General features: G+C 41.2%; 2 protein-coding genes and 1 long non-coding RNA gene across 9 annotated transcripts in view; 1 reads left to right on the forward strand and 2 right to left on the reverse strand.

Annotated features, from left to right (window-relative positions):
- cep112 (centrosomal protein 112) overlaps positions 1 to 9,214 on the reverse strand; it is a 125,489-nt gene extending 116,275 nt beyond the window's left edge. For 4 of the 6 annotated variants that reach the window (XM_005734649.1, XM_005734648.1, XM_005734646.1 and 1 more), the window contains exons 1-4: positions 9,107 to 9,214; positions 8,633 to 8,738; positions 7,607 to 7,797; positions 7,214 to 7,377 (exon numbers count right to left, since the gene is read on the reverse strand). In XM_005734649.1, coding sequence (XP_005734706.1) covers positions 7,214 to 7,377; positions 7,607 to 7,797; positions 8,633 to 8,732 — 455 coding nt within the window. In that variant the 5' untranslated portion in view covers positions 8,733 to 8,738; positions 9,107 to 9,214. Of the gene's footprint in view, positions 1 to 1,992; positions 2,034 to 7,213; positions 7,378 to 7,606; positions 7,798 to 8,632; positions 8,739 to 8,975 lie in introns of those variants that run through there. The other 2 variants (XM_005734647.2, XM_005734650.2) reach the window with 2 other exon arrangements.
- Positions 9,215 to 9,901: 687 nt separating this feature from the next.
- prkcab (protein kinase C, alpha, b) overlaps positions 9,902 to 24,350 on the forward strand; it is a 117,498-nt gene continuing 103,049 nt past the window's right edge. For both annotated transcript variants that reach the window (XM_005734651.1, XM_005734652.1), the window contains exons 1-2: positions 9,902 to 10,405; positions 10,599 to 10,630. In XM_005734651.1, coding sequence (XP_005734708.1) covers positions 10,239 to 10,405; positions 10,599 to 10,630 — 199 coding nt within the window. In that variant the 5' untranslated portion in view covers positions 9,902 to 10,238. The remainder of the gene's footprint in view (positions 10,406 to 10,598; positions 10,631 to 24,350) is intronic.
- Positions 10,913 to 12,575, reverse strand: LOC102209074 (uncharacterized). Its single transcript, XR_311775.2, has 3 exons — positions 12,390 to 12,575; positions 12,248 to 12,303; positions 10,913 to 12,173 (listed from the first exon to the last, which is right to left on the reverse strand). It is a non-coding gene; the product is annotated as an uncharacterized LOC102209074 (long non-coding RNA).

A 24,350-nucleotide genomic window follows, 5' to 3' on the forward strand; every position in this document is an offset into this window, starting at 1 on the left:
AGGAGTCTGTTCAGTGACAGGTTGCTTCTCCCAAAGACAAGAACCAACAAACTCCTTTGTCCCACACGCCATCAAACTGTTTAACTCCTCTCTGGAGGGGAGAGGGAGGGGAAAAAGGGGTACAAAGGAGGGGGGGACAACTAAGCTGTAGTGCCTTTTCACTGTGCAATACTTTTTGCTAATATTCAACGGTGCAATAGACTTCAATAATTGAAATGTCCAATTCCCTTGTATTCTTATTCCTATTTATGTTATTTATCCATTTTGTATACTCTTTATTTATATATGTCTCTGTATTTATATATGTGTATATATTGTATTCTGCTCACAGTCTGTAACTTCTGTCGGTGCTGTGCTATTTGGAAACCGAATTTCCCAGAGGAACCCACCTGAGGGATTAATAAAGTTTTTATCTCTAATCTCTCTAAGACACATGAAGGGAAATGGACTGCTTTTTAGGTTCACAAAACCCAAAAGGCTTCTTAAGTTCTGAAAGATAAACTTGGGTGTCTAACCCCTAGTGGGGTTGCCACCTTGGAGCATGTCTTGACAGTCATTCGGTGAGTCCTTATAGTCACGAGCCAAGTTGTGAAAACGTTACCATATCCTGTCATAATGTGAGTAATTAAGGTCATCTGGGTAAATGTGTGATCATCTTATTATGATGCATCCCATAAAAGAGACCTTGGTCTCAATAACAGATCATTAAATGAACCTAAACTCATTGAACTGATAATCAGTGCAACTGTATCACTAACAGAATCGCTTACATAACTTTTGCAACAAGTTTAGACAATTAGAACTTATCCTATAATTTATCTTTGGTGGCTTTGCCTATCATTTATTATAATGGACTTGTCAATCAACTCTTTGTGTAGTATCTAGGTATAGTTCGCTGATTTATGCAACATTTTTGGCTAATATTTCTTTGGGAATTACCTTGTTGGTGTAAAAATACTATTTCATGCCTACTGAACTCGTCTATCAATGGCATTTTTGTAGATTCAACTAAAGATACTGGAACAAAAGGCTATTAGCAACAAAGAGGCTAAAAATACAATTTAAAATTAGTCCATTCATGTTTAGACAACACTCATGCATACCATTAGTTTGTTGCCTTTTTATGCTTGAATGATTTATAGGTTAGTGTTAAGTGGCATAACAAACAAGAACATTCCTTTGCAAATGGTCAGATACATTTGACTGGACAATCAATGTCCTAAAAAAATCCTTTGAAAAAATCTTCAAAAGACCTGGAGAACTATAGACCAAGACCACTTTAATAAATGATGAGGAAATCTTCCTCCTTGTCTGCTCAATACTTCTTCACCGCACTGTATTTATCATGTTATTAAGTTGTTGTACCAAAGAGAGTGGCGTAAATAGGATTCTGATCTAATAACACACTTGTAATTGACACTGGTGATGTTACAACATACTGATTAGATGTAGAAATGATTGTCCCATTTCTTTATATGTAGCATTTACAAAATAGTTCATTTTGGAGTGTTTAATAGCTGGAAGAAGTCCGGTAGCGCTTGAGTCTATTTCATATGTTACAGCTTCTGTAGATGCAGAGTTGATTTCACAAAAACATGGCGCAGTCTAATATCACTTCTGAGAAACCAGTCAGTGGATGTCAAGAAAGAACTGAAATGAGTGCTTTACATCACTCACAATAAATTCCAATATTGTTTCATTAGTCTGTGAATAATTATGTGAAGACACTTCAAAAGAAAGAGTTTCCTTCTCTAAGCATGTGTTTACACACACCCACACACACACACACACACACACACACACACACACACACAGAACATGGATAAGGGGGGCAAGCTTTGCAATTTTGGGCCTCTAAGTCAACAGGTGGATGAGGATAATTGAATCAGATGTGTCTGGAGTCTGAGGCCCAGAGATCAAAGCAGTGGCAAGTCAGGCCAGAGCTACACACACACACACGCGCACACAAGAAAATGAGAAAACCATGTAGACCTTCAGAAGCTGCAGCTTGGCTGATTAAAGAAACCTGACATCCATACACCAGTCTGACCTCCAGGTGCAGAGCCAGTGGGTCCGGGTCTCAGGCTTCAGGCACCCTCACTAAAGCAGTCTGACCTTGGGACACTAACATCCCTCTGCCCCCACCTATTCTCCACCATAACCCTACACCACCTGGAGGGGGGAGAGGGGCGACAAAAAGAGAGTGGGGGCCTGTGAGCACGAGATGTGAGGCTTTTCAATCAACATCAACAACTGACTTCAGAAAATGCAGAGGATTTATTATCCATCCTTTCAATTTAGCAATGAAACATCTTTAAACGTAAGACATTATATGAAACACAGATTATGTTTTATATGATCTGCTGACCAATGCAGATTGGCTGCTTTTATGTCCCACAGCATTGCTGTACCTGGACTGCTGCTATATACGAAGCGGTAGCTCTATCTGGTGGCTAAAAAAGGAATTAGAAATACCACAGCTTAAGAGGAAAGCATGCTCGGAATTCAATATTTCTGACTAATGCTACAAAATATTATCAGCTAAACACACACACACATATATACACAACATGCCACATCCACTTGTGTGTGATCTCAAAACCTCCGAAAAAAAACAGCACAATTTTACATTTAGACATTGAAACCTGAACCGGCCAGCTTCAGAAGCTAAACGTAGCCCTGCCCATCACCTGACTAATGGTGCGTGAAACAGATCAAATGCTGCCACATCACAGGGAGGGACTCAGATGAGTTCCTTCTATTTAATCTTATCTAAATGAGAGAGACACATAAAAGGACTCTTGGTCTGGCTAATTTTCTCCATCAGGACATTAGTCTGTGATCTGAAGGTCTTTCATGGTCTTATCCTAATCAGACACCATGGTACTCAGCAGTCTGCTTGCCACAAAAATCCCCTCTATCCACACCCTCTAAGGCTGTAACTAACTGAAGGTAGCCACACGTTTTCTTTTACATCATCTGTAATTCAAGTTCGAGCACCTACTAAGCAAACAGATGCAGGCCTATGGCCATACATGGATAAGACTCATTTAAACAATATGAGCAAGTCATATAAAATAAAGCCCAGGAGCAGAGACAGTTTGGAAAAGACACCAGGGCTGATGCAGAGAGTTGGTAGTTAACCAAATCAAGATCTTTTGTAACTGTGGGAAGAAACCCACAAAGACAAAAGGAGAACATGCTTGTGCCACACAGCAAGGCCCCACCAGGCCTCTTTGTTCAAAACGTTCACACCCGTCTCGCTGTGAGGTGACAGAGCTAACTACCACGCTGCCTAATCATAATGACTCCACAGCCGACAGAAAAACTTTGAATTAAATATGGCAGCGGCGGGCCTGTGCTTCTTCTTACACAGTGCCCTGGTGTATATTAAGCTCTCTTTAATGCACTTACAGTGCTCTCTTTTTATTATGCTAATGAGTTTATGAAGCCACTGGGCGGTGATTTGCCTTTCCTTGTTAATTGCAGTGAAAAATCAATGAGCCATTACTAACGTCACTTTGTTGAGCCTCTGAACTGCCTTGAGTCAGATGAAATATCTAAAAGCATGCTAGGATGCTTAATGTTTTAGCGAGGCGTGTTATACACATAGATGTATACCTGAGCAGCACAAGCGTCTTTAAAACACAGGCCAATTTTAAAAGTCAATATTTTTTTTAGGCATTTGGCTGATGTTCAAAAAGAAATGAAAGCCAAACAATTAAAGAAAACGGAGAACACACTAATGAGCTACCAAGCTTTATTCTTCTCTTTATCTGCTCTGTGGGGGTTACACCTCAAGTTCAACAATTGGTAAAGTGTAAAGAGGGGAGGAACAGAAAGATGGATAGAGAATACGAGAGGTTCATCCTCTCATGCTGTTTTGAAGTATTTCTCTTTGAAAAGTCAGAACGGACAGCTCACGCGGACTGATGCAACAACTTGGCAATGTCTTTGGCTTTTTCAGACAGCGCTGCTAAGCAAATACGATGGGCAATCATTCACAAAAGCTGCGTGTATCCAGTTTCACAGCAAAGTTCAGTATTTTAAGTCTGGTAGAAGAACTTTAAAACAGAATGCTTCAATAAATACCTTATACATTAGCACCTTATATATCTGACAAAAAAAATGTTTGGGTTTTTGTTTTCCCACTTTCTTTTTTATAGAGAATTAAATTCAAAAGGAGAAACAGGAGGAAGAGCTTACCAATCATGCAGTAACATGCCATCATCCTACTATACATACCAATTATTGTTTGAACTCTCATTTCATAGAAAACAAAGGACATGATTGCCAGGATGTCTCGCTGCCTTTTTAATAAGCAACTGAACTTTTCAAGAGATAAAAGATATTATATTTTATATGCAAATGAGTTTGTCTTTTTGTTTGTTTCCCACTGAATCAGATTCTGCTCATTTATCAAATGAGGAAGCAGCTTGCCAGCTTAATGCAAACAGTTCTTTAATGCATCAAAAGCACTGTCAAAAACACTTAAGATCTGTCTCACAGCAACTTTCTTTCAGTGAGACAATATTTATATTGTCTCAATATACACTTGGTAATTTACATAGCAGCTTCCTGCTATAGAGAAAAAAAAATCCTTAACCACTTAGACGCTGTTATCTGTGTTAGGAGACACTGCAGTGAAGCTGCAAATTATTCACCGATAAACCTGTGAAATACATCAGAAAATACGTTCAGCTTCAAACGCTAGCCCTATCTGTTTGTATGCACTTTCTATATGCTGGTCAGTCAGATCACTGAATTAATTTCCATTCATACTAGCCTGATCATGTATCACTCCAGACAGGAAGCAGATCAAAACTGAGGGGTTTTAAAAATCTGTATTGTATTTAGACAAACCTACAAAGCAGACTGACAGCTCTTCATTGTGTCGTACTGCAAATTATACACTGAACAAAAAAAAGGAATAAATAAGCCTAGCTGATGTAGGGGAGGTCACAATTTACCACAACCGAAGCCAAGACTAGACTAGAACCAAGAACCCACTTAAGAAATAGACCATGTAAAACTGATCAACATTAGTCTTTAAAAAAAAAAAAACAATACCCAATAAGAACTATAATGGGATGCCCATGCATGATAATATAGGCAGAGATCATAATCACTAACTCCTGATGCACACACAGGCCTTTTATTTTGGAAGCAAGCCTGAAATATGACAGAAACCGCTCAGTTCAGAAAAGAGAAACAAGAGTTACCCCTAGCAGGCGTTTAAGGGGAAAATGTTAAGGTACTTAAGCCAGGCAACACCCACAATTGCTGTGCAAGCCATTTTGCAACCTACTACCATCCCTGCTCCACCTTTCATTCTCAGGCAGTGTTGTATCTGTTCCCATTGATGCCTGTTCTGTTCTGTGTTGTCAGTCTTGCTGCGGCTCTTCCATGCAGGGAGACAGATGCCTTCCTGGGCCCAGAAAGCCACACAGCCATGCCACCAAAAAGAAATTAACAGATGGAAATATCAGCTTAAAACAAAAAAACAAACAAAAAAAGTGTAGGTGTCCCGACTGAAAGAAAGTAAACCATGAAAATGCATAGGCAGGAGGAGGAGGAGAGACCCGAGGCGGCCACCGGTCCAAGTGTCAGGTGAACTGAACTTCAGGTAAGAAGTTATGACCTGCAGTCTATCTGGGTCAGATATAAACCAAGTTTAGGTGGAGTTTATTTTCGTTGTGCTGAGTTTTTACAATCAGTTACAATAACTCGTAAGGCGTACTAGCTAGCATCACGGAGTTTCTATACAGCTGGGTGAATGCTATGATTTTACTGATAGTGAACTTTATTTTATTCATAAGGTTAGTTAGTAGAGTTGCCAACCGTGCTGTAAAAATGGAATCGTCCCGTATTCAGAGAAAATATCACGCGTTTTGTATTGAGCTGAAAAGGAACACAGTTTGTCCCGTACTTCAGCTAGAATGGAAAAGACACAAAGCTGGATATATTCTGTGTTTTTACGGTGTCAGCTGCCTCTTCTTCTCTCATTCAATCTTGAAACTGATCAATGATCAGCTGATCGGTATTTCTGACGCAAGTCCCGTTTCTCCTTTGTTTATCGCCCACTTTGCGCCAGAAAGAGGAAACCAGCAGATGTCGCACTAAACAACAACAGCACGTTTAAGCTTGATCAGCTGTTGTTAGAATGTATTTAATACTAATTTCTAGTATCAGCTGATGTTTGCTGCAAACACAGCTGTAAAAGCTGCTGGTCATGATATCGGTTTTGATATGTGGTCAGAGGGAAACATGAAGATGAAACCAGGAGATGTCCTTACTGAATCATCAGGGCTGAACAGGTGATGGAGAAACAGATTTACCTTTTAGGTGACATGAATGAGTTGAAGGGAAGTTATGAACCGTTTCTGAGAGACAAATAACCCCAGGATCCTTTTTTATGTAGCTGACAGCTGGTAACTGTGCAGGGGCGGGTCTAGCAAAGTGTTGCCAGGGGTCCATGTAGGGCATTAACAGGGAAAGGGAGGCACAAAGAAATACTTTTCTTTCTTATTCTCATTTAAAATGTCTTGCTTTTATTAAATAATTATCTGAACTTACAACCAAAGTTTGTTATCTGATGTACAACGTATAGAAATTATACATATACCAACAAGACAGTGTAAATCACTGTCACAACAGCATTTGTTTTCATTCAAAGGCTTTATGGCTTTTCCTATAATACCTGGTGGGCCGGTCTTTAGTCAAAATGCCCGGGCTGATGTTTTTGTCCCAGTCCAGCCCTGGGCACGACACACAGTGAATTAATCTGAGAGGGTGCATTAAAAAATAAATGGCCGGGCCAGCGGTGCACATCGCAAATTAGCTCGCATAGACACATTAGTTGTGCCGCTTCTTAATGACAGTATCTTAGCTAACAACCCCAACTACTAGATTCAACTTGTAATTGGCTAAAAATCACTTAGCCTACTGGTGAGAGGGACGTTGATAGCTGACAGTTTTTTCAAGCGATGTTGAAATTTCCACATTCCGACACTTCAAATGCTTCAGGAGCTCTCCGCTCAGCGCAGTAACTGTTAATATAGAGCGTTATTAAATTTATTGCTAATGCAATTATATGGCACATTGACTTCTGAGGAAATTTTAGATGGCACTCGTCACCAAAAAGGTTACCTACCCCTGTTATACATATACTCCAACACAATTAGACCTTGTAGGTCATCTTCATTGACAATACCTGTGATGATCTTTAACAGGTGTAGAACTGGGTTTGTCCTTAAACAGATCCATTGTTAAACTGTCATCAGAACAGCCACTCAGCTCCCCCGTCACCCAGTCGGGCAGGCTTCTAACACCGTGCTCCACACTCAGGCTGCTCAGTGGCTCATCAAAGTAGATGGACTAGAAATTAAAATTAAGTACAAGGTTCAGAAGATGAAGTTTCGGTTGGCTAGTTATAAACTCTCTGTTTAAACAATCCACTGCAATAGTGCATATAAAGTACCAGTCAAAGGTTTGGACACACTCACTCATTGAAATGAATGGGTGACAGTTTTCAAACTTTCTGAAGTGGTTAAAACCAGTTGTCAGCACAGGAAAATATACGACTTGTTGAAGCAGTAACTCTTACCATGTATGTAGGAAGTGTTTTAAGGCTTCCTGGCTCTGGTTTGCTGGTGAAAGGCCCATCCAGGACCCCTCTTTTGAGCATCTGAAGGAGCAAACGGGCATACATGTTGCGGTTCTTGCGACCAATCAGACCTGAACCACATGTGGCTGGGTCGCACAGCTTCTTTATCCATTGGGCACAGCGCTGACGCTCTGAGAAGACAAGGAGAGAAAGGATCACTAACCATGATGTAATAACTTTTTTTTTTTGCAATAGCGTTTATACATCACTATTATATTTAATCATTAGTAATTATTCAACTTTGGCTCTCTCTCATTGCTTGCCTTTTGTCCTGTCTCTCGTCTTTCCCTTCAACCCCCAACTAGTTGCAGCTGGAGGCATCGTTCTTTTAAAAGGGAGGTTTTCCTTCCCACTACCAAGTGCTTGCTCACAGGGGACGGCTGATTGTTGGGGTTTCTTTTTTATATTGTAAGTCCTTTATATTACAATGTAAGTACCTTGAGGTGACTGCTGATATTAATTAGTGATGCATAAATAAAATGGAATTGAAAACTGAATGACATGACTAACATATCAGATACAGGGTAGTGTGGAGGCTATAGCCATTCACAGCTGTCATTCGGTGCAAATTCACAACAACAAAAGCGGGTTACGGGTTGTTAGTCTAGGGCTGTTTGTACTTGGGGTGACTGTGGCTCAGATATTATAAGCAAATTGTCTGGCGAGCTGATGGTAACTCTGTCATTCCACAGGTCGAAGACTCCTTGGAAGAAAAACTCAACCCTAGCTTTTACCTTTGTCTAAATGCTTAAAGCATTCACACACATTCACACTTGTATGGATGCTTTAAAGCACTTAGACATAGATAAAAGCCCTGTATGACTGTGTGTGTTATTGGGTGACTGAGACTTGTAGTTGTAAGCACTTTGAGCAGAATTAAATTCAAAAGAATGACTATTCAAGTACCAATCCATTTACCATTTAAACCCGGTTTTGAAGCGTAATGCATAGGCAATAACGGCTCACCTGTCTTGCTTGGGTGTTTGAGGACATATGGCTTCATGTCCAGCAGAAAATGGTCAAACTCAGTGTCCAGTCTCTCCGATGACAGCTCATATTTGCTCATGGTGATCTATATGGAGTATGCAAGTGAAAAAAGACACTAACAACGAGTACGCTGTGCTGCTTTGTTGACAAACACTACATATATTAACATTAGTTAAACAGTGATCCAAAGCGGAAACCTTACGACACATGGCAGCATGCTAACATTAACTAAAATAACCAGCATATTTAAAAAACCGAAACTCTAATTATTAGCTACTTGACTGGGACTCGAGCAGTGCATTAGCAAACATGTTGCAAATACCGTTAGCCGAGCTAAAGCGAGCAAACGTAACGCTCGTCCTTTCCTCTCTTACGGTTTCGTTTGGCTTTCACGAGCAGAACGAGAACGCGCTAAAACAGGGCACACTGTTAGTGAACATGTAAAAACTTAACCAAAAAGCGGCGTCCCCTGAGCACTGATTCCGCCGCTCAAAACGGTTCAAAACTTTAGCGTCCTCCAGCTACGCAACATCCGTTTTCCGCAGACATGCAGCGTCTCCATGTTGCCATAGAAACACGTCTCCTTTGCGTCCGTAAACGTACATAAGTATGTGTACATATTTGTCCCTGGCATTTTACAGCTTAATAAGTTTATTCAATCATTTATATGCAGCTCGTGGTCTCTGGTTTGCTCACACCTTTATTTTCCAGCTTGTTTTAAGATACGTCTATAAAGTCTATTCTTAAAGGAGATTTTTGCCATATATATATATATATATATATATAAACAAACATCAGGCCGAGTGGTATCAAATGCAGTCAAATCTTTCTGCACTGTAGCCACGGATGTATCAGATCTAGCTCAAGTCCACACGATGGCGCTAAACGCCCGCAGTTTTATTTGCATTCAGTAAGTGATGGACGTTTCCTTCAAGTGATCCTCGTATGTTTTTCTTACTCCAGTGTAAAAAGGAGCAGAATAGTAAAGCCATTTCCTAGCTTTTTTTCTTTTCTTTTGTTTTTATTTAGCACTGGTGAAACTTTTCAGAATCCCAGCTGATGGTATAGAGTCGTTTTTAACAAGTACAGCAAATAAGGAAATAGTTGGGTGCTTACAGAAAATCGAATCCATAGAGAGTGCACTTTGCGCATTCTTTTAGGGATAATTAAATATAGTTGACCCATTCTGATGTACCATTAGTGAGCATATGTTTTTACTTTGCTAGAAAATAAAAATGTCTTCCAACACATAAAAAATACACCTTTTGCTTCTTTAATTTCTTTGCATATATTATGCAAGAATCGCCTCTGATTAATCGTGCGCTGAACTTGGAGTGAAATATTCCCACGGTACGTGAAGGCGGGCTTCTCCGACGTCACTCCGAATGAAAAAGAAGCGCTCAGCTGTGGTCCAGGCAGAGGGAAGGCGTGCGGTCCGTCTACAGCAGGCAAAGCTCCAGCACTTGTCCAGAGCTGTGAAGAGACAGGGATAATCACTCAAAAGAAATCGGTCGGGACAACACAAACTTGATTGTGTAGTTTTTGTTTTTAATTTGGGGTTTTTCCTCCTCCCCCTTCCCCAATTATGGCTGACCATCTTTTACATTATAATGATTCAGCTGGGGTTGGGAACAGATTCGCCCGCAAAGGTGCTTTGCGGCAGAAAAACGTGCATGAAGTGAAAAATCACAAGTTTACTGCGAGATTTTTCAAGCAGCCGACGTTCTGCAGTCACTGTACAGACTTCATTTGGTAAGTGTCACTCATGCACACACACAGCGTAATATCCTCGGTCACTGCCATTTGCAGTGTTCAAGTTTAAATGTACCTGTGGCATTTTGTAGTCAAGCTTTCATCGAATTGAATGCATGTCATTAACTAGTTTTAATCAATATGGAATAAAGTGAATCCAACTTGCTTAGCTTTCCCCGTCTTTTTGTTGCAGGGGCTTTGGGAAACAAGGATTTCAATGCCAAGGTAAACCACCTGCATGTCTGCACTGATGCATTTTTTGGTGGAGCCATAGACTCAGTATATAGGCACACACCCCTTAACTGACAGTCACAATTTGCCTGAAGAGACAAGTTAAGCGCAATACAGCCACTTTCAGCATTAGCAGTTGCGCAATAGTGATCGTTTGAGGTATAGTAGTATGAAGAGAAATATATATATTTTTTTTAATATAAAAAACAGCCTGGAAAGTAAACACTTTAAACATAAAAAGGTTTATTTTTGTCAAAGAGCACATCTGCAAGCAAGAAAGCAGAAGTTAGTATTTGCAGATCAGAAACTTTGAACTGTTAGAGTATTTCAAACATTAAACATTTAGTTTTAATATCCTGGACAATCATTTCAATGGTCAGCATTTTCCAAGTTTTGTTTGAAATAAGCATGAGCATATCTTTGAGTGTACTCCCATGCCAAACAGTTCGGCTGATTAGCTCTGTGCAGGCCGTTCGACACCTTCCATGCCATTGGGAGGATAATCCGGAGTGTATCTGGTTTTGCTTTGGACATACCTTCCTCTCTGGTAGCTGCTTCTGGACCGGACAATATATCTTGAAGGATGTGGGTTATGAAAGATCGGTTGATAACCTCTTGACGGAGCCATGACACTCTGGTAAACCTTGACCCTTGAGGGAACCTGGACCCACGGGGGGCTGAACACTGCATTTTGTGGCCGGGGGAGCATCTTATTAAATTTAAGCTTCCTGCCTCCAAAGAACTTCGAAAAAGCAAGAACCCCCCTCCAAGACTGAGAAAAAGGCTGGGCTCGTACGTTACTCGGAGAGGATGGCTTCACTGATGTGAAGGTTTGCCCAGTTGCAGACCCCCTGCTCATGTAATCGGCCATAATCATTAGTGCCAGGACCAGTACTTTGAGGCTGGGAGTTTTCAGAGGGATACCGAAATACTTCCTCAAACACAAGACTGGGTTTCTTTCTTGAACGATAGCTATATCCACTGGAGACTGTGCCGACGTCCTGGCCTGGGTAATCAAAACCTGAATCAGCCACCCCATTACCATTGCTCACTGGTTCAGGCTGCCAGGACTCATAGCTGCGAGGTGCCACAGCCTGAAAGGTTGAGGATGAAGCAGGCTCATAGTATGCAGTTTGACCACTGCTTGTCGAGAGGGGCATAGTGCTTGCATAAACAAATGACGCAGAGCGAGGCATTACAGCAGCTAATTTGGGCTTTGCTAGGTTAGCTACCTCAGAGCTGGACTTTCAAGGGAATAGGAGTGGCTCATTAAGGTTTACTAGCCCTCATTGTCTTGTCTCACCATTAACAAGTCCCTCTATCTTTGGTGCGATTTGTGGGTTCGCTTGTTTTTGTCGAGTCTGCTGCTGTTTAGTCGAACGTTTGTTATAGCTTTTGTACACAAATCCAGCTTGCTGGTTGTCTGCAGCCTGCTGGTTACCCTGATCAGAGGTCAAAATATCATCATCTCCATCATCCACTAGGTCACGTGGCTCTGCTTTATTTGGATACATATATCTATATCTATGCCCATAGCCTGTAAAGTGAGAGAAAGTTTATATAGAAATTGCAGAGTTTAGGCTTAATGTCAAAATTGAGAAAAGCAACTACCTTTTATAGTTGGTGAACCACCATTACTATCAAATGGTAAAGAAATACAGGAAACCCTGTAAGATAGCCAGACGATGCCATCAGATTAAAGTCTCATTTAGAGGTAACTGGAATAAATTGTGCTAACATCAACAAAACATACCAGAAAATGAGTCCAAGAGTAGGCATGGCTGTTAGCTGAGAAGCAGTAACCTGTACTCCTCAGACAGTATGGCTTAAAGGCAAGCAGATTAGATCTAGGACCTGAGTGCAACCTCTGTCCTGTACAATACATCCCTCTGTGCTACTTTTCTATACCAGCACTCCAGTTCTTCATTAACAAAGACCACTTTCAGCTGCTGCTCACGTGGCAATTAGTGGTCAGGTTGTTAACAGGTGTGGCAGCTGAACAGCACCACCCTCTGTGTGGGTGTCAAACATCACCCTTGTAAACATGTTTCCAGTGTAGACAGAACTATTCTGTTTATTTGGAAAACACTGAGCGTCTTTCTTTCTTTTTTCTTTTTCACTGACCGAGAACTTTGTGTCTCTTGAGTCAGGTTGCAATATATTCCCTGAAATCAACACCCCCGTGGCCTGCCGTCTTTGCCAGTTTTAGATTTCTCTCTTAGATATCCGACACTGTGGCAACAGGGCGATGAAGGAGGGAGACAAAGATATTACAGTAGGAGCAAAGTTTAATAGTTATTACAGGGGTCAAAGAAAACTTAAGTCACCAATTGGGTTGCTTAACAATAAAGAAAATAATACCAGGAGTCGACCAGTGGAGACATCAGCACACTCTGATGTAAGAAATGCCCAGGCTGCTGTGCACTAAGCAGAGTGGCAATCTCTGCTTAGTGCAGTCATCCAACTATAGTACTAAAGTGTTGTCATGGCTCAATCAGTACCTCGGTGTTTAAGGACCTTATTTCCCAAGGGATTTACTGTAGCAGATGTTATTTTGGTGTAGATTTTACACCAGATGCCCTTCCTGGCAAAAACCCTCCCATTTATCCAGACTTGGGCCCGGCACTGGGAGCACACTAGCTTGTGACCCCTGAGGCTGGGTTTTGTGTCTCTGCCCTGCCTCAAACCATGGATCTTAATCACTGCACCACAGAATCACTTCCAGTACTCTTGGATGTAAATAACATAAGGATGAAAGAGTGGGGAAAAAAACGTCTGCAGTGATCAATGATAGAACATTTCATGTCTATTCAGTTAAACCGGCGTGATAATAAAATGAGCTGCGATGAATGGTTAAGTGTACCAACTTTAACATAGTTTGTGTTGATATTTTTGCACCAAACTTACTGAGTCATTTTGCAGAGTCATGCAAGAAGATCTGCGTGCTCCTTGTCCTACATCTGCACAGCCACGCCTGACCTTTACATTTTCTAAGCACTAACTCAGACGTCCCATTCCATTTTAAGAGGCTATAGTAGATGGGAATGTTATGTGCATGAACATTCATATATATACATGGCGTGCACGGGCTGAGCTGTCTGCTTGCAGTGCTAATTGTCAGTGAGGAGTGAATGCATCTTGGAGGAGGCTGACAGAAACACGTTCTCGGATGCAGAAAGACTGTGTTTTTGAAAGTGTCCAAGCGAGACAAGCTTTGCTTTTTGAAAACTAAAAATATGATGGTTATTACGTGGAACAGTAAAATGGACAGTTTTGTTTTTTTAAGTTTTAAATCGAGGCACGAATTCTTTTTTTCTCCCTTTGGTAGTGCAGACTCATGCACAGAGCTCCAGAAGGGAATCTCTGTGGAGCTGTTTCTCTGAGGCAGGCATGTAAAGTCACATACTTGTGCTCCTACAACACTGGCAGTCATTGTGATGCTCGTATCTATGCTGGCTAAAGGTGACATGTGTTACTGACATAGCACTCAGCCTCTGAGAGTTAATGGAAAGGTGATGTAGCAGAACTCCTGGAATCCTTCATCTTTATCCTTTTCCCAGCGTGGCTGATAGTTTATGGTTTCGTAGGCGCAGGCAGATTAACGGCTGCCTAGAGCTTCCAGATAACATTTTTTTTCTTAATAATTCTCCTGTGATTACCCATCCTTACCACACAGTGGCAAATCCTGTCAAAGTATGGTTATGGCAAAATAAATGTTTTTATTACTGAAGTGATCTGTGTAGGTGTGGGACTAAACCCCTGCAGCTCCCAGTGTGGTGACTGTTTATTGCTAAGCATAACAAAGGTAATGTTGTTTGAGGTTATCGCGCAATGCATTTTTTTTTTCATTTCATTAATGCAGAATGAATCACTCATAAAAAGATTATAAGTGATACCTTTTTTGCTGAGCAACCTCGCATCTACTTGTGTTTTCCTGAACACGCACGTTCACTGTAACCTACTTTATTTAAGGCCACCATAGGAACACTCAGGATGTGACTCACCTAAAACACCTTGTTATTTACAAAGCGCTCTTTACGATGCGCTGTACAGGGCAGTGGTTAGTGTACGTGGAAAATGCTGTGATGGAGAAACATCAGCAGTGATACATCCTGTCAGATGGGCGCGCTGAGTTAAATTCGGCACACCAACACCATTATACACTCAACCTAGACGTCACTACCCCGTACCTTCTCTCCCTCTCCTGTTGTGCTCATTTGTGTTTACGTATTCCCATTCTATTTTTTTCATAAATTTATTGTGTTGGGGGGGAAAAAAAACTGATTTTGGCAGAATGTAATATACATGAACTGGCCACTTCATTAGTTACACCTTGCTATTAGTGAGTTGGTTTGACCTTGACAGCTTCGTAGTTTTCATGTGGCTTAGATTTAAGGTGCCTGAAACATTCCTCAGAGATTTTGGTCCATATTGATAAGACAGCATCACACGCTGTTGGTGCTCTACTGAATTGAAATCTGGTGGCTGTGGAAGCCATTGGTGTACAGTGAACTCACTGTCATGTTCAGTTAATCAGTTTGAGATAACTTGATGAGTTGCTGTGTGACATATTGCTTGCTGGAAGCAACCATCAGAAAATGGGCACACTGTGGTCATAAAAGGAAGGATATGATCTGCAGTAAAACTCATTAGGATGTGGTGTTTAAACGATACTCAATTGGCACTAAGGGGCTCAGAGCATGCCGAGAAAATACCCCCACCCTATTAAACCACCACCAATCTGAATCGATGAGAGAAGTAAGGATGAATCCATGCTTACATGTTACTTGCACCAAATCTGACCCTACCACCTGAATGTTACAGCAGAAATTAAGACTCATCAAACCAGGCAGCGTTTTTCTAACCTTCCATATTGTCCAATTTTGTGCCCATGTGACTTGTAGCCTTAGTTTCCTGTCCTCAGCTGACAGGAGTGACGCTCAATGTGGTCTTCTGTTGCTGTAGCCCAAATCTGCTTCAAGGTGTGATGTGTTGTGCGTTGCTCTTCTGCATTCTTTGGTTGTAACGAGTGATTATTTGAGTTACCGTTGCCTTCCTATCAGCTTGAAGCAGTCTAGCCATTCTCTTCTGACCTCTGACACCAACAATGAATTTTCACCCAGAGAACTTCCACTCACTCATATTCATATTCTTTCTTTTTCCATCATTCTCTGTAAAACGCTAGAGATGGTTTTATGGGGAAATCCCTGCACATCAGCAGTTTCTGAAATACTCGGGCCATGCCAATTTCACCTCAGTCACCTTTCACTCAAATTGTGTTCACTTAAATCACCTTGCTTTTCCATTCGGATGATCAGTTTGAACTTCAGCAGGTCCTCTCGACTTACACTGAGTTACTGGCATGTGACGGGCTGATTAAATATTTGCTTAAACAAGCAGTTGAACAGTCACTAGGTGTCTAATAACGTGGCCAGTGAGCGTATGTATCTGAGTATACTCCGGTAAATATTGTATCCACAAGTAATGCTAAAGATAAAACCAAATGCAATCTCAATTACTTTTTTGGGACAGTATGCTGCGCCTATGCGTGTTCTCAGATTTTGAGTTAAAGTATATATATAATATATAAAGCGTGTCTATTATTAGTTTCTTTGTACTGTTCTTCCTTATTTGCCCTTATACAATGTTCTCTGCTGCTACTTATATATAGAAAACACTGTTTGTGCCTACGGCAAACACACAGCTGAGATTATGCTTTAGTCACAGGTCACACACGTTCTTTACCCCAGATGGTAAAAATTGCATTTATGCATCAAGGGAATTAATCAGATAAAGCTGCAGAGTGAAAACCAGCTGTCTTGTTTAAAGTATGATCTGGTCCATTTAACATATTCAGTAATGTGAGTGCACTTGTTGATAGATAATGCAGAAATGCATAAGAGGCTGTTTTGCTGCATTAGTGCATAACATATACAAGCGGACGGGCGTTGGAAATGACGTGACGAATGTTTGTGCGTCTGCTTGGATTGAAAAAAATGTATTAAACATGAAGACATCAGCATCAAAATGTGACTTGGACACAGCCCCGATGTCTCGGTGTTAAACAGTTTCTTCTGTTCCCTGAACTTTCCAACACGAGATCGTCTCATTGAAAGCGGTCCTCTGTGTGAGCGAGTGTGCATCAGCTTGTTGGATCACTTGCCACCGTGGCGCAGGCTCTGCTATCCCTTCTTGCCTCCCCCCCCCACCTACTCCTCATCCTTTGAAGTCGTGGAAATGACTGTGCCATCTGGAGAGTTGAGGAGCCATGTTTGGAAGGAGAGCACCATGTCTGGACAGGCAGTTGGAAGAAGAAGAAAAAGAGAAAGAAGCGGTAACAGTGTAGAAAGGGTGGAAGGACGCTAAAAAGGAGGCAAAGGTGAAGGCATAAGTGCAACACTAAATAAACACGGGAAGATGTGTAATTGTATGGGTGGAAGTGTGAGGGTGAAGAGATGGTTAAGTCAAAGAGGCCCTTTACACATTTTGGCTTCTTGCTGTTGAGCTTTGGCAACGATAGAGCAAACAGTGTGACTACTCAGAGCAGATGAAAGGGAGCAGAGCGAAAACAGGGGTGCACAATATGTCTGCGCGGTGACTGACTGTAGCCTGCGGCCAAGTTACATCCAAGTAGCGCTGTCTCAAGTGCAGAAGTTGTTATTAATTAACAACATATTACCTGTTCTAGCTGATACTGCAGCAGGTGTTGTGAGTGGAAATTATATATCCTTTCATTTTAAATTGTTTTGACAATTTGCATCCACGGAGTTGTAGGAAAGTGTGCACAGCTACTTTGTCTTTGTTGTTAGATCAAGAAATGGCAAATTAACATTTAGCACAATCATACTGTTAGAAATGTGACAAATATCAGTCAGATACCTCCCAGATACCAGTACTACTACTTTAGCAATGCCTAAGAGATGCTTAGTAAGGATCCCTTAGGCAACATGTTTACATGAGTTTTATGTAAATTTTAGATTCATTTGAATGACATATTTTAACATAATTAATATAATAAGCTTCATTTAACGCATATTTATCAAGTACCTATTAAGTAATGTTATGTATTTTAAAAAATCTGATCAATCATCTTGCATTGATTGTCCACCAGAGCGCCCCCTGGTGGACAATCAATGCAAGCTCAACACTCGTGTCATAGTTGGGGTGAGATTTCTCCAACATCTTCTTTATTTTTTTTTCACTTTTCGTTCATTCATTAGTCTTTATGAATGCCAGTACCAACAGCTTATATCAAATGGCTAATATCAGCTGATTGTATTGACATGCTGGTAAACCAATCACGCTCTGCAACCATCCACCTACATGCCTTCTTTGTTTGAAAGATGACCAAAAATAGTCAACAATAATGATGTGTAAAAAAACATATAACTTTGTATTTAATGTTAAAGTTAGAGTAAACAAAAGAGACGAGTCACGTGTTCTTTGAAATCTTTCCACACATCCTGTTCTTTTTGTGCTTGTCTTTTTTTCCTAAATGATAGAAAGATGCAAAAAATTTGAACCAAGTGTTGTTGGCACTCTTCCTGTAAACTGTTTGGCTATCAGGGGAACTATATCACCTTATGTTTGGTAAACCTGCATCTAACTAGAAAGCAAAGATAGCAAAAGACAAAATTCGAGCTTCATACAAGAGAAAAATGTGAGTTTGCCTTAAAAAGTGACTTACGCCTGACCCACAGCTAGATAACTTTGAAGTCATTGTCTGTGCATAAAGCCGGTGTAGCGATTTACACATTCACCTGACAAGGAAAGATCTCCACTTTAAAACAGAAATCACTTTGGGGTTGCGTCAGGATGCAATGCAGAGCTAGCTACTGAGGTGACCCCTTGTGAATAAGGGAGCAGCTGAAAGCAGCTTTCCGTCTGTGCATAAAGAATTGATTTTATGCATTGATCTCCAAAAGCAACATTCCTCCCATTTATATCCACTGCTTTCCTTAGAAAGGCGTGCATGTTGCTTTGTCTAATCTCCATGTTGTCTGTAGCACTTTACTTTCATGGTGGTGTCTCCATAATAGCAACCAGTGTGGCTTTTGTTGTGATTGGAATACATTTGCATACCGACTGCATCCAGTTTGCCCACTCTCAGTCCCGACCTGGCGACTGTTTTACTTCTCATCAAGGGATGATATCGTTTTCACTTTGTCAGATGAGCGCACTGGATGTGAGTTCCTCCACCGCTCAGTTGGTACATTTGCTACCCCTGTGGGCGACACGTATGTGTCAGTTAGCAATACGAGGGCCGATATGCCTCCAAAGAGACCGCCGTGATGGTGTAGGTGTAGAGCCAATCAGTTCCTCAGCTCTGAACGGAGCTGTGGACCTCATTAACCAATCAAGGAGCAGAAGCGTGGGGGAGTTGGAACATGACGGAGAGAGCTGCGCGGCTCCTGATGGGGAGCCCCAAAACAATAAACATCTTACACAACAGCAGGATGAGACGCAGCGCTGCTCCTTTTAAGCTGTTGAGATCTGAAGGGGCCTCCTGCCCCACTCTGCTTGGCGTGTGAAGATGGCCTAAATATGTTAATTCATTAAATCATGTTTTGGTTGCTCTACAAAAAGCACCCAAGCTTTGTTGCTTCACTCTGATATATATTTTTTCTTTTTGGAAACATCCCTGTGGGTGTTGTATTTACTCTGTCACATTGGCATGAAATAAAACTGAAAGTTTGGGGCCTTATTTAAGTATTTAGAATTACAAGATAGTGAGGAGTCTCCATTATGAGCTCTCATGAATTCTAAAAAGTTAAGTTGGAAAAAAGAGAAATGCAAAATAAAAAAGAGAAAGAAGTCATTCTGTTGTATATTATACCTTGAGCTATTTGAAAAGAATTTTTTTTAAATTTTTTTTTTTTTACAGCCAACACTTTTTTTTTCTTTTTGCTCCCAGATGAATAACAAAGTGAAACGCTAAATCAGGGAGAGCATCCAAGTTTCACATCAAATGTCTGACGAAACTATTTGGCAACCGAAATTTCTCAGCAGGCCTTTCAGTTTCACTTCAAACTTGATTTAAGCCATCGCTTCACAGTTATCAAGCTTGAAGAAAAGAGAGTATCTGCTTGGGGCTAATTAGAATAGTTGAATGTGGAGAAATCACGGAAACATTCTTTTAATATATCAGCGATTTTAAAACCCTCTTTCAGCTCAATGGCATTAATTACACCAAGAGTGGAAGCTTAGCTGGCCTGGATAATTATGTGTAATTCTGTCTCTGCTTCACAGTCAAAAATGCCCAGTCTACCCCCCACTATTGAATACCAGGTCTCTCTGTTGCCACCGCCCTCCTTCATTTTCCCGCTGTCTGTCTCTCTTTCCTTTCTCCCACCTTCTCGCTCAACCACTGTAGCAACAAAGTGGGCCATTTCCATTTTGTTATCATGGTAACGGCTCCTCTGGGCAGTGTCGATGTGCGTTTTATGTTATCTGATTGCATCTGCGCTCGATGATTAACCCCCCACCCCTCAGTCTTGTACTGTATATTCAAATGATTAAAGCAATGACATGGCAGAGCTTTTCATAAAAAGGCATCTGTGGTATTTATAGCAAATTTTGTAGCAAATTTGCCTTACAGCAAAATGTCACATAGTCAAATAGTATGAATCATATTATCTTAAAGCAGGTAGTGTTTTCCATTTCAGCAGATTTCGCAGTGCTATTTATGGGTTTCAAAGGTCATTAAAGTCTCACACTGTCAAATATATTGGTTGTTACTGTTCTGGGGGGAATTGGTAGCTTGTCAAATTGAATTGTAGGGCCTTAACAGCCATGCCCAGAAGGCTTTTTTAATCTGTGCACCAGTTAGCACCCCTAAATACAGAGGGTTGTGAGACTTTCTTCTGTTTCACTGTTAAGAGGATTGCCAAAGTGTGCGTTCTAGACAAAGAGCTCTCATTAAAACTCTGCGACATAGAGAGAAGAGGATGAGGAGGAGAGAGGATCGGGAGTGAGAAGGAATAGATGATGACGGGAAAGTGTTTTAAGTTTCAACTTGACTGTGATTCTCCTCCTACAAGGCGGTGATGATGTTTTTTTGATTTGAAGCAGCCACAGTCAAATAGACATTGATTGAATTTGATGAAAATTCTATTATTGCAAACTTTGAACGCAAAATGAAATTAAAGTATGTTCATCAGCCATTAGGTACTCACTAGGTATACCTTGCTAATATCTGTTGGACCCCATTTACCTTAATTCTTCGTGGCACAGATTCAACAAGGTGCTGAAAACATTCCAGAGATTTGACATGATGGCATCACACAGATGCTACAGATTCGTCTGCTGTACATACTGAGAATCTCCTGTTCCAACACATCCCAAAAGGACAGTTTGAGAAACCAGTTTGAGATGATTTGAGCTTTATGACTGCTAAAAGATGGGCACGGTGTGATCATAAAAGGATGGATATGATCTGTAACAATACTCGGGTAGGTTGTAGTGTTTAAATGATGCTTAGTTGGTACTAAAAGGCCCAGAGTGTGCCAAGAAAATAACCCCTACACTGTTACACCATCAGCAGCAGCTTGAACCCCAGGATGGATCCCACTCTTAACTGACAGAAGTGATGCCTAGTGTAGTCTTCTGCTGTTGTAGCCTATCTGCTTCAAAGTTCAATTTCTTGTGCATTCAGAGATGATCTTGTGCATACCTTGGTTGTAATGAGTAGTTATTGCCTTCCTATGTGGTTGCATTTTTTTTTGAGTTTATGAAATACTTAGACCAGCCTGTCTGGCACCAACAACTATACTTGTGTGGAATTTGTGCAATGTGATTGGCTGATTGGATATTCATGTTATTGAGCAGTTGAACAAGTTGAAGTGGCAGCTAGTGTATAACAATGCAAAAGTAGTAGAGTAAGGGAGTTCTTTGTCCCTACTCTTGCCAAATGCTTTCCCATAGGGGATCATTGAGATTCTCTCTTTAATGTTTTCTTGTTTTTATACACACATGCACTTATGTGCACACACACGTACAATATTGCTTTGCCAGATTTGTGTTTATTCAATAAATGAGTGCGGGTGTGAGAGACATCTGGTAACCTGCCCTGTGTCATATCTTGTAAAACAGTTTTGATTTACAAGATACATTTTCCATATCTTTTCCCTCATGTTCACTCGCTACTGTAAACTCGTGCCAGATATGGTGTGCCAAGGTTACCATGGTAACAGTGTTTGGCCCTCGCACTGCCTGTGATGTGCCAAATCTCTGTTACGTAGTTTACCCTAGGCAGGCCCTTCCCCGTTTAAAGTCCAGTAACACAAAACTTCTTCCAAGTGATCCTTAAATGATGAGTCAACATTGAAATCACCTCTTCAGCTTCCATTTAACTAATAAAAAGGGGTCTCAGTAGCTTCGACAGTGCCTCCGTGAGTCTGTGCGGCTGGATCGTTGCGAGCTCATCAGACAGTCTAAATCAAGACCTTAATGAGGCGAGGAAATGCCAGACCAGCAGCACTCGCTGGCCGCACCCTGAAGCACAACAAAAGGAAGGATGTCATTTTCATTTTCAGTACGCTGGCAGACTCCGTGCAGTATTGACCACCGCAACTGCAATATTTCCCCGTTATCAGACTGTCTGAGCAGATCAAGTCACAGTGTTTTGCTTGCATAACACAGTGTCATCTGGTGACATTAAAAAGGGGTCTCTTTGGAGGCTCGGCAGCATTACTCAGCTGAGAGTGGGTAGTTAATTGTCAGGGAGCTGCTTGTGTGTTTTTGCTGAGACACAATGCAGTGTAATAAGATGACACTGTGTTTTAACAAACAAAGGCAAAAGAGCATTGGGAGAGGCCTCGGAGGGAGAAATAATGAAGACACCGAAGACAGAGGATATGCATGATTATGTTTTCCTCTTCCTCGTTTTTACTTCCATCCCCCTATTCTTTTCCTCATCTTCTTACAATCTAGTCCTTCCCATTTGGGATGCAAGTTGAGGAGGCAAGAAGGAATCACAAACATCTGAGGCAACATACATTTGACAATAACAAGTAATTTGCTTGTGTGCACCACCTGGGTCTGTTATGTTCTCTACGGCTATTGTATTATAGCCTCTGTAAGATAAATGAAGCAGTGTTCATAACAGCTCCAGCAGCCATAGTTAGGATTATCTATGAAGGGAAGCTCTTCCTGGAAGCTTTCTGTCTCCTTGAGATGCATTTTAGGAATGGACACATCCTTCTGAGGTCACTTTCCAGGTCACAGGCTGGAGGACAGAGGTGAGATGGTGAAGCGAAGAAGTGAGAAGTGCTGGTTGTCTTCTGTGTGTCTGTAAACAGCAACTGAGAGTGGCAGGAGCAATAGCAGCACTGTGATTTAATCTTTGTGGCTTCCAGAAATGGCACGGAGAGGAGAGGCAGAAGAGACATCTGACAAGATCCAATAAACGGCTGGCTCGGTGTTGCCACAAACATGCTGATAACGTTCTACCACACTGGCTGAGCATCTGTTACAAAATGACTTTTTCTTTTGCAGTATTGTGCCAGTGTGTAACTCCCCCCCCACCCCCCCACCCCCCCAATGACTGGGTTATGCTCATGTGTAACAGCTCAGTCTGTCTTTGCATTCATTTTTAGTTGTTTGACCCATGTACAGATGGACACGGGGCGAGCGCCTATCGGTAAAAGCCCGTTCTTTTATCTCAGCAGTGTTCTTATAAGGTGGAAGATGGCAGCGCGTTAAACCTTCCTTCATTCATAATAGATGCTGCCGCAACGATTTATATAACAGGACACTATCAGTGCAGAACAGAAAACATTTAACCCTATTACTGTGTATAGGGCTTATCTCCCTAAACCATCAATTGCCATGACAGTGTGTTATATGTTTAGTGTCACTTGTTACAATCCGTCTAATGGATCAATAAGGCCACTGTGTATTTGTGTGGATTGTGCAACGCTCAGCAGTCTGTCCTGGACAGAAAGACTTTCCCCGGGGGATTTCAAAGCAGAAGCGTTCATCTTTACGTGTCTCACCACTCCAGCTGTGCTTAATGAATTCTGTGGTGATTACTCCCACGGCTATTTCTGGAATGGTTTTAAGTCAGAGATTTCAGTCTTGACCCACATAAGGTGAGTACAATGTGCACTGCACTCAGGAGGTTTTGGAGCTCAGTGGGTCAGAGTCTTACACCCTGCATGCTTGTGTGCCACCGAAGGTATGAGCACCGAGAAAAGATGAGATTTGAATGTAACATCATCACCGCTATTCTTCAATACTGAGAAGACAAACACTCTTTTTACTGTATTTTCTCCATAACTGATGTAACACTGATGACTTTGTGACTTTTATTGTGACAGCTGTCAGTTAATCTTAGTGCTGGTTAATCAGTCCATTATTTTCCTGAATCTTTTCCTTTGGGAACAGCGGGAAAGTTTTAGTCATTTCCACCAGTCTGGAGTAAGATGTTTATGTAATCTTATCAGCCAAGAACAGAAAAAATGAAAACACAATAATAAGAAAAAAATCTGCAGATGAGATGCGTGCAATAGTGTGGCCCATTTTAATCGACGGATAAGTCAAATTAGCAACATATTTTTACATTAATGCTCTACCAGCTGTCTTTTATTGTTATTTACTGTATCTGATCCTTTTAAAGTTTCTGTGCATAAAGCTAAGCAGGAGAGATGAGAAAGATGCTGATGAAATAGACCTAAAAGACGTACGTGTGTGTGTGTGTGTGTGTGTGTGTGTG

The sequence above is a fragment of the Pundamilia nyererei genome, unplaced genomic scaffold (genome assembly GCF_000239375.1).
Source record: "Pundamilia nyererei isolate P.nyererei 1_Seehausen unplaced genomic scaffold, PunNye1.0 scaffold00059, whole genome shotgun sequence".
Taxonomy (NCBI): domain Eukaryota; kingdom Metazoa; phylum Chordata; class Actinopteri; order Cichliformes; family Cichlidae; genus Pundamilia; species Pundamilia nyererei.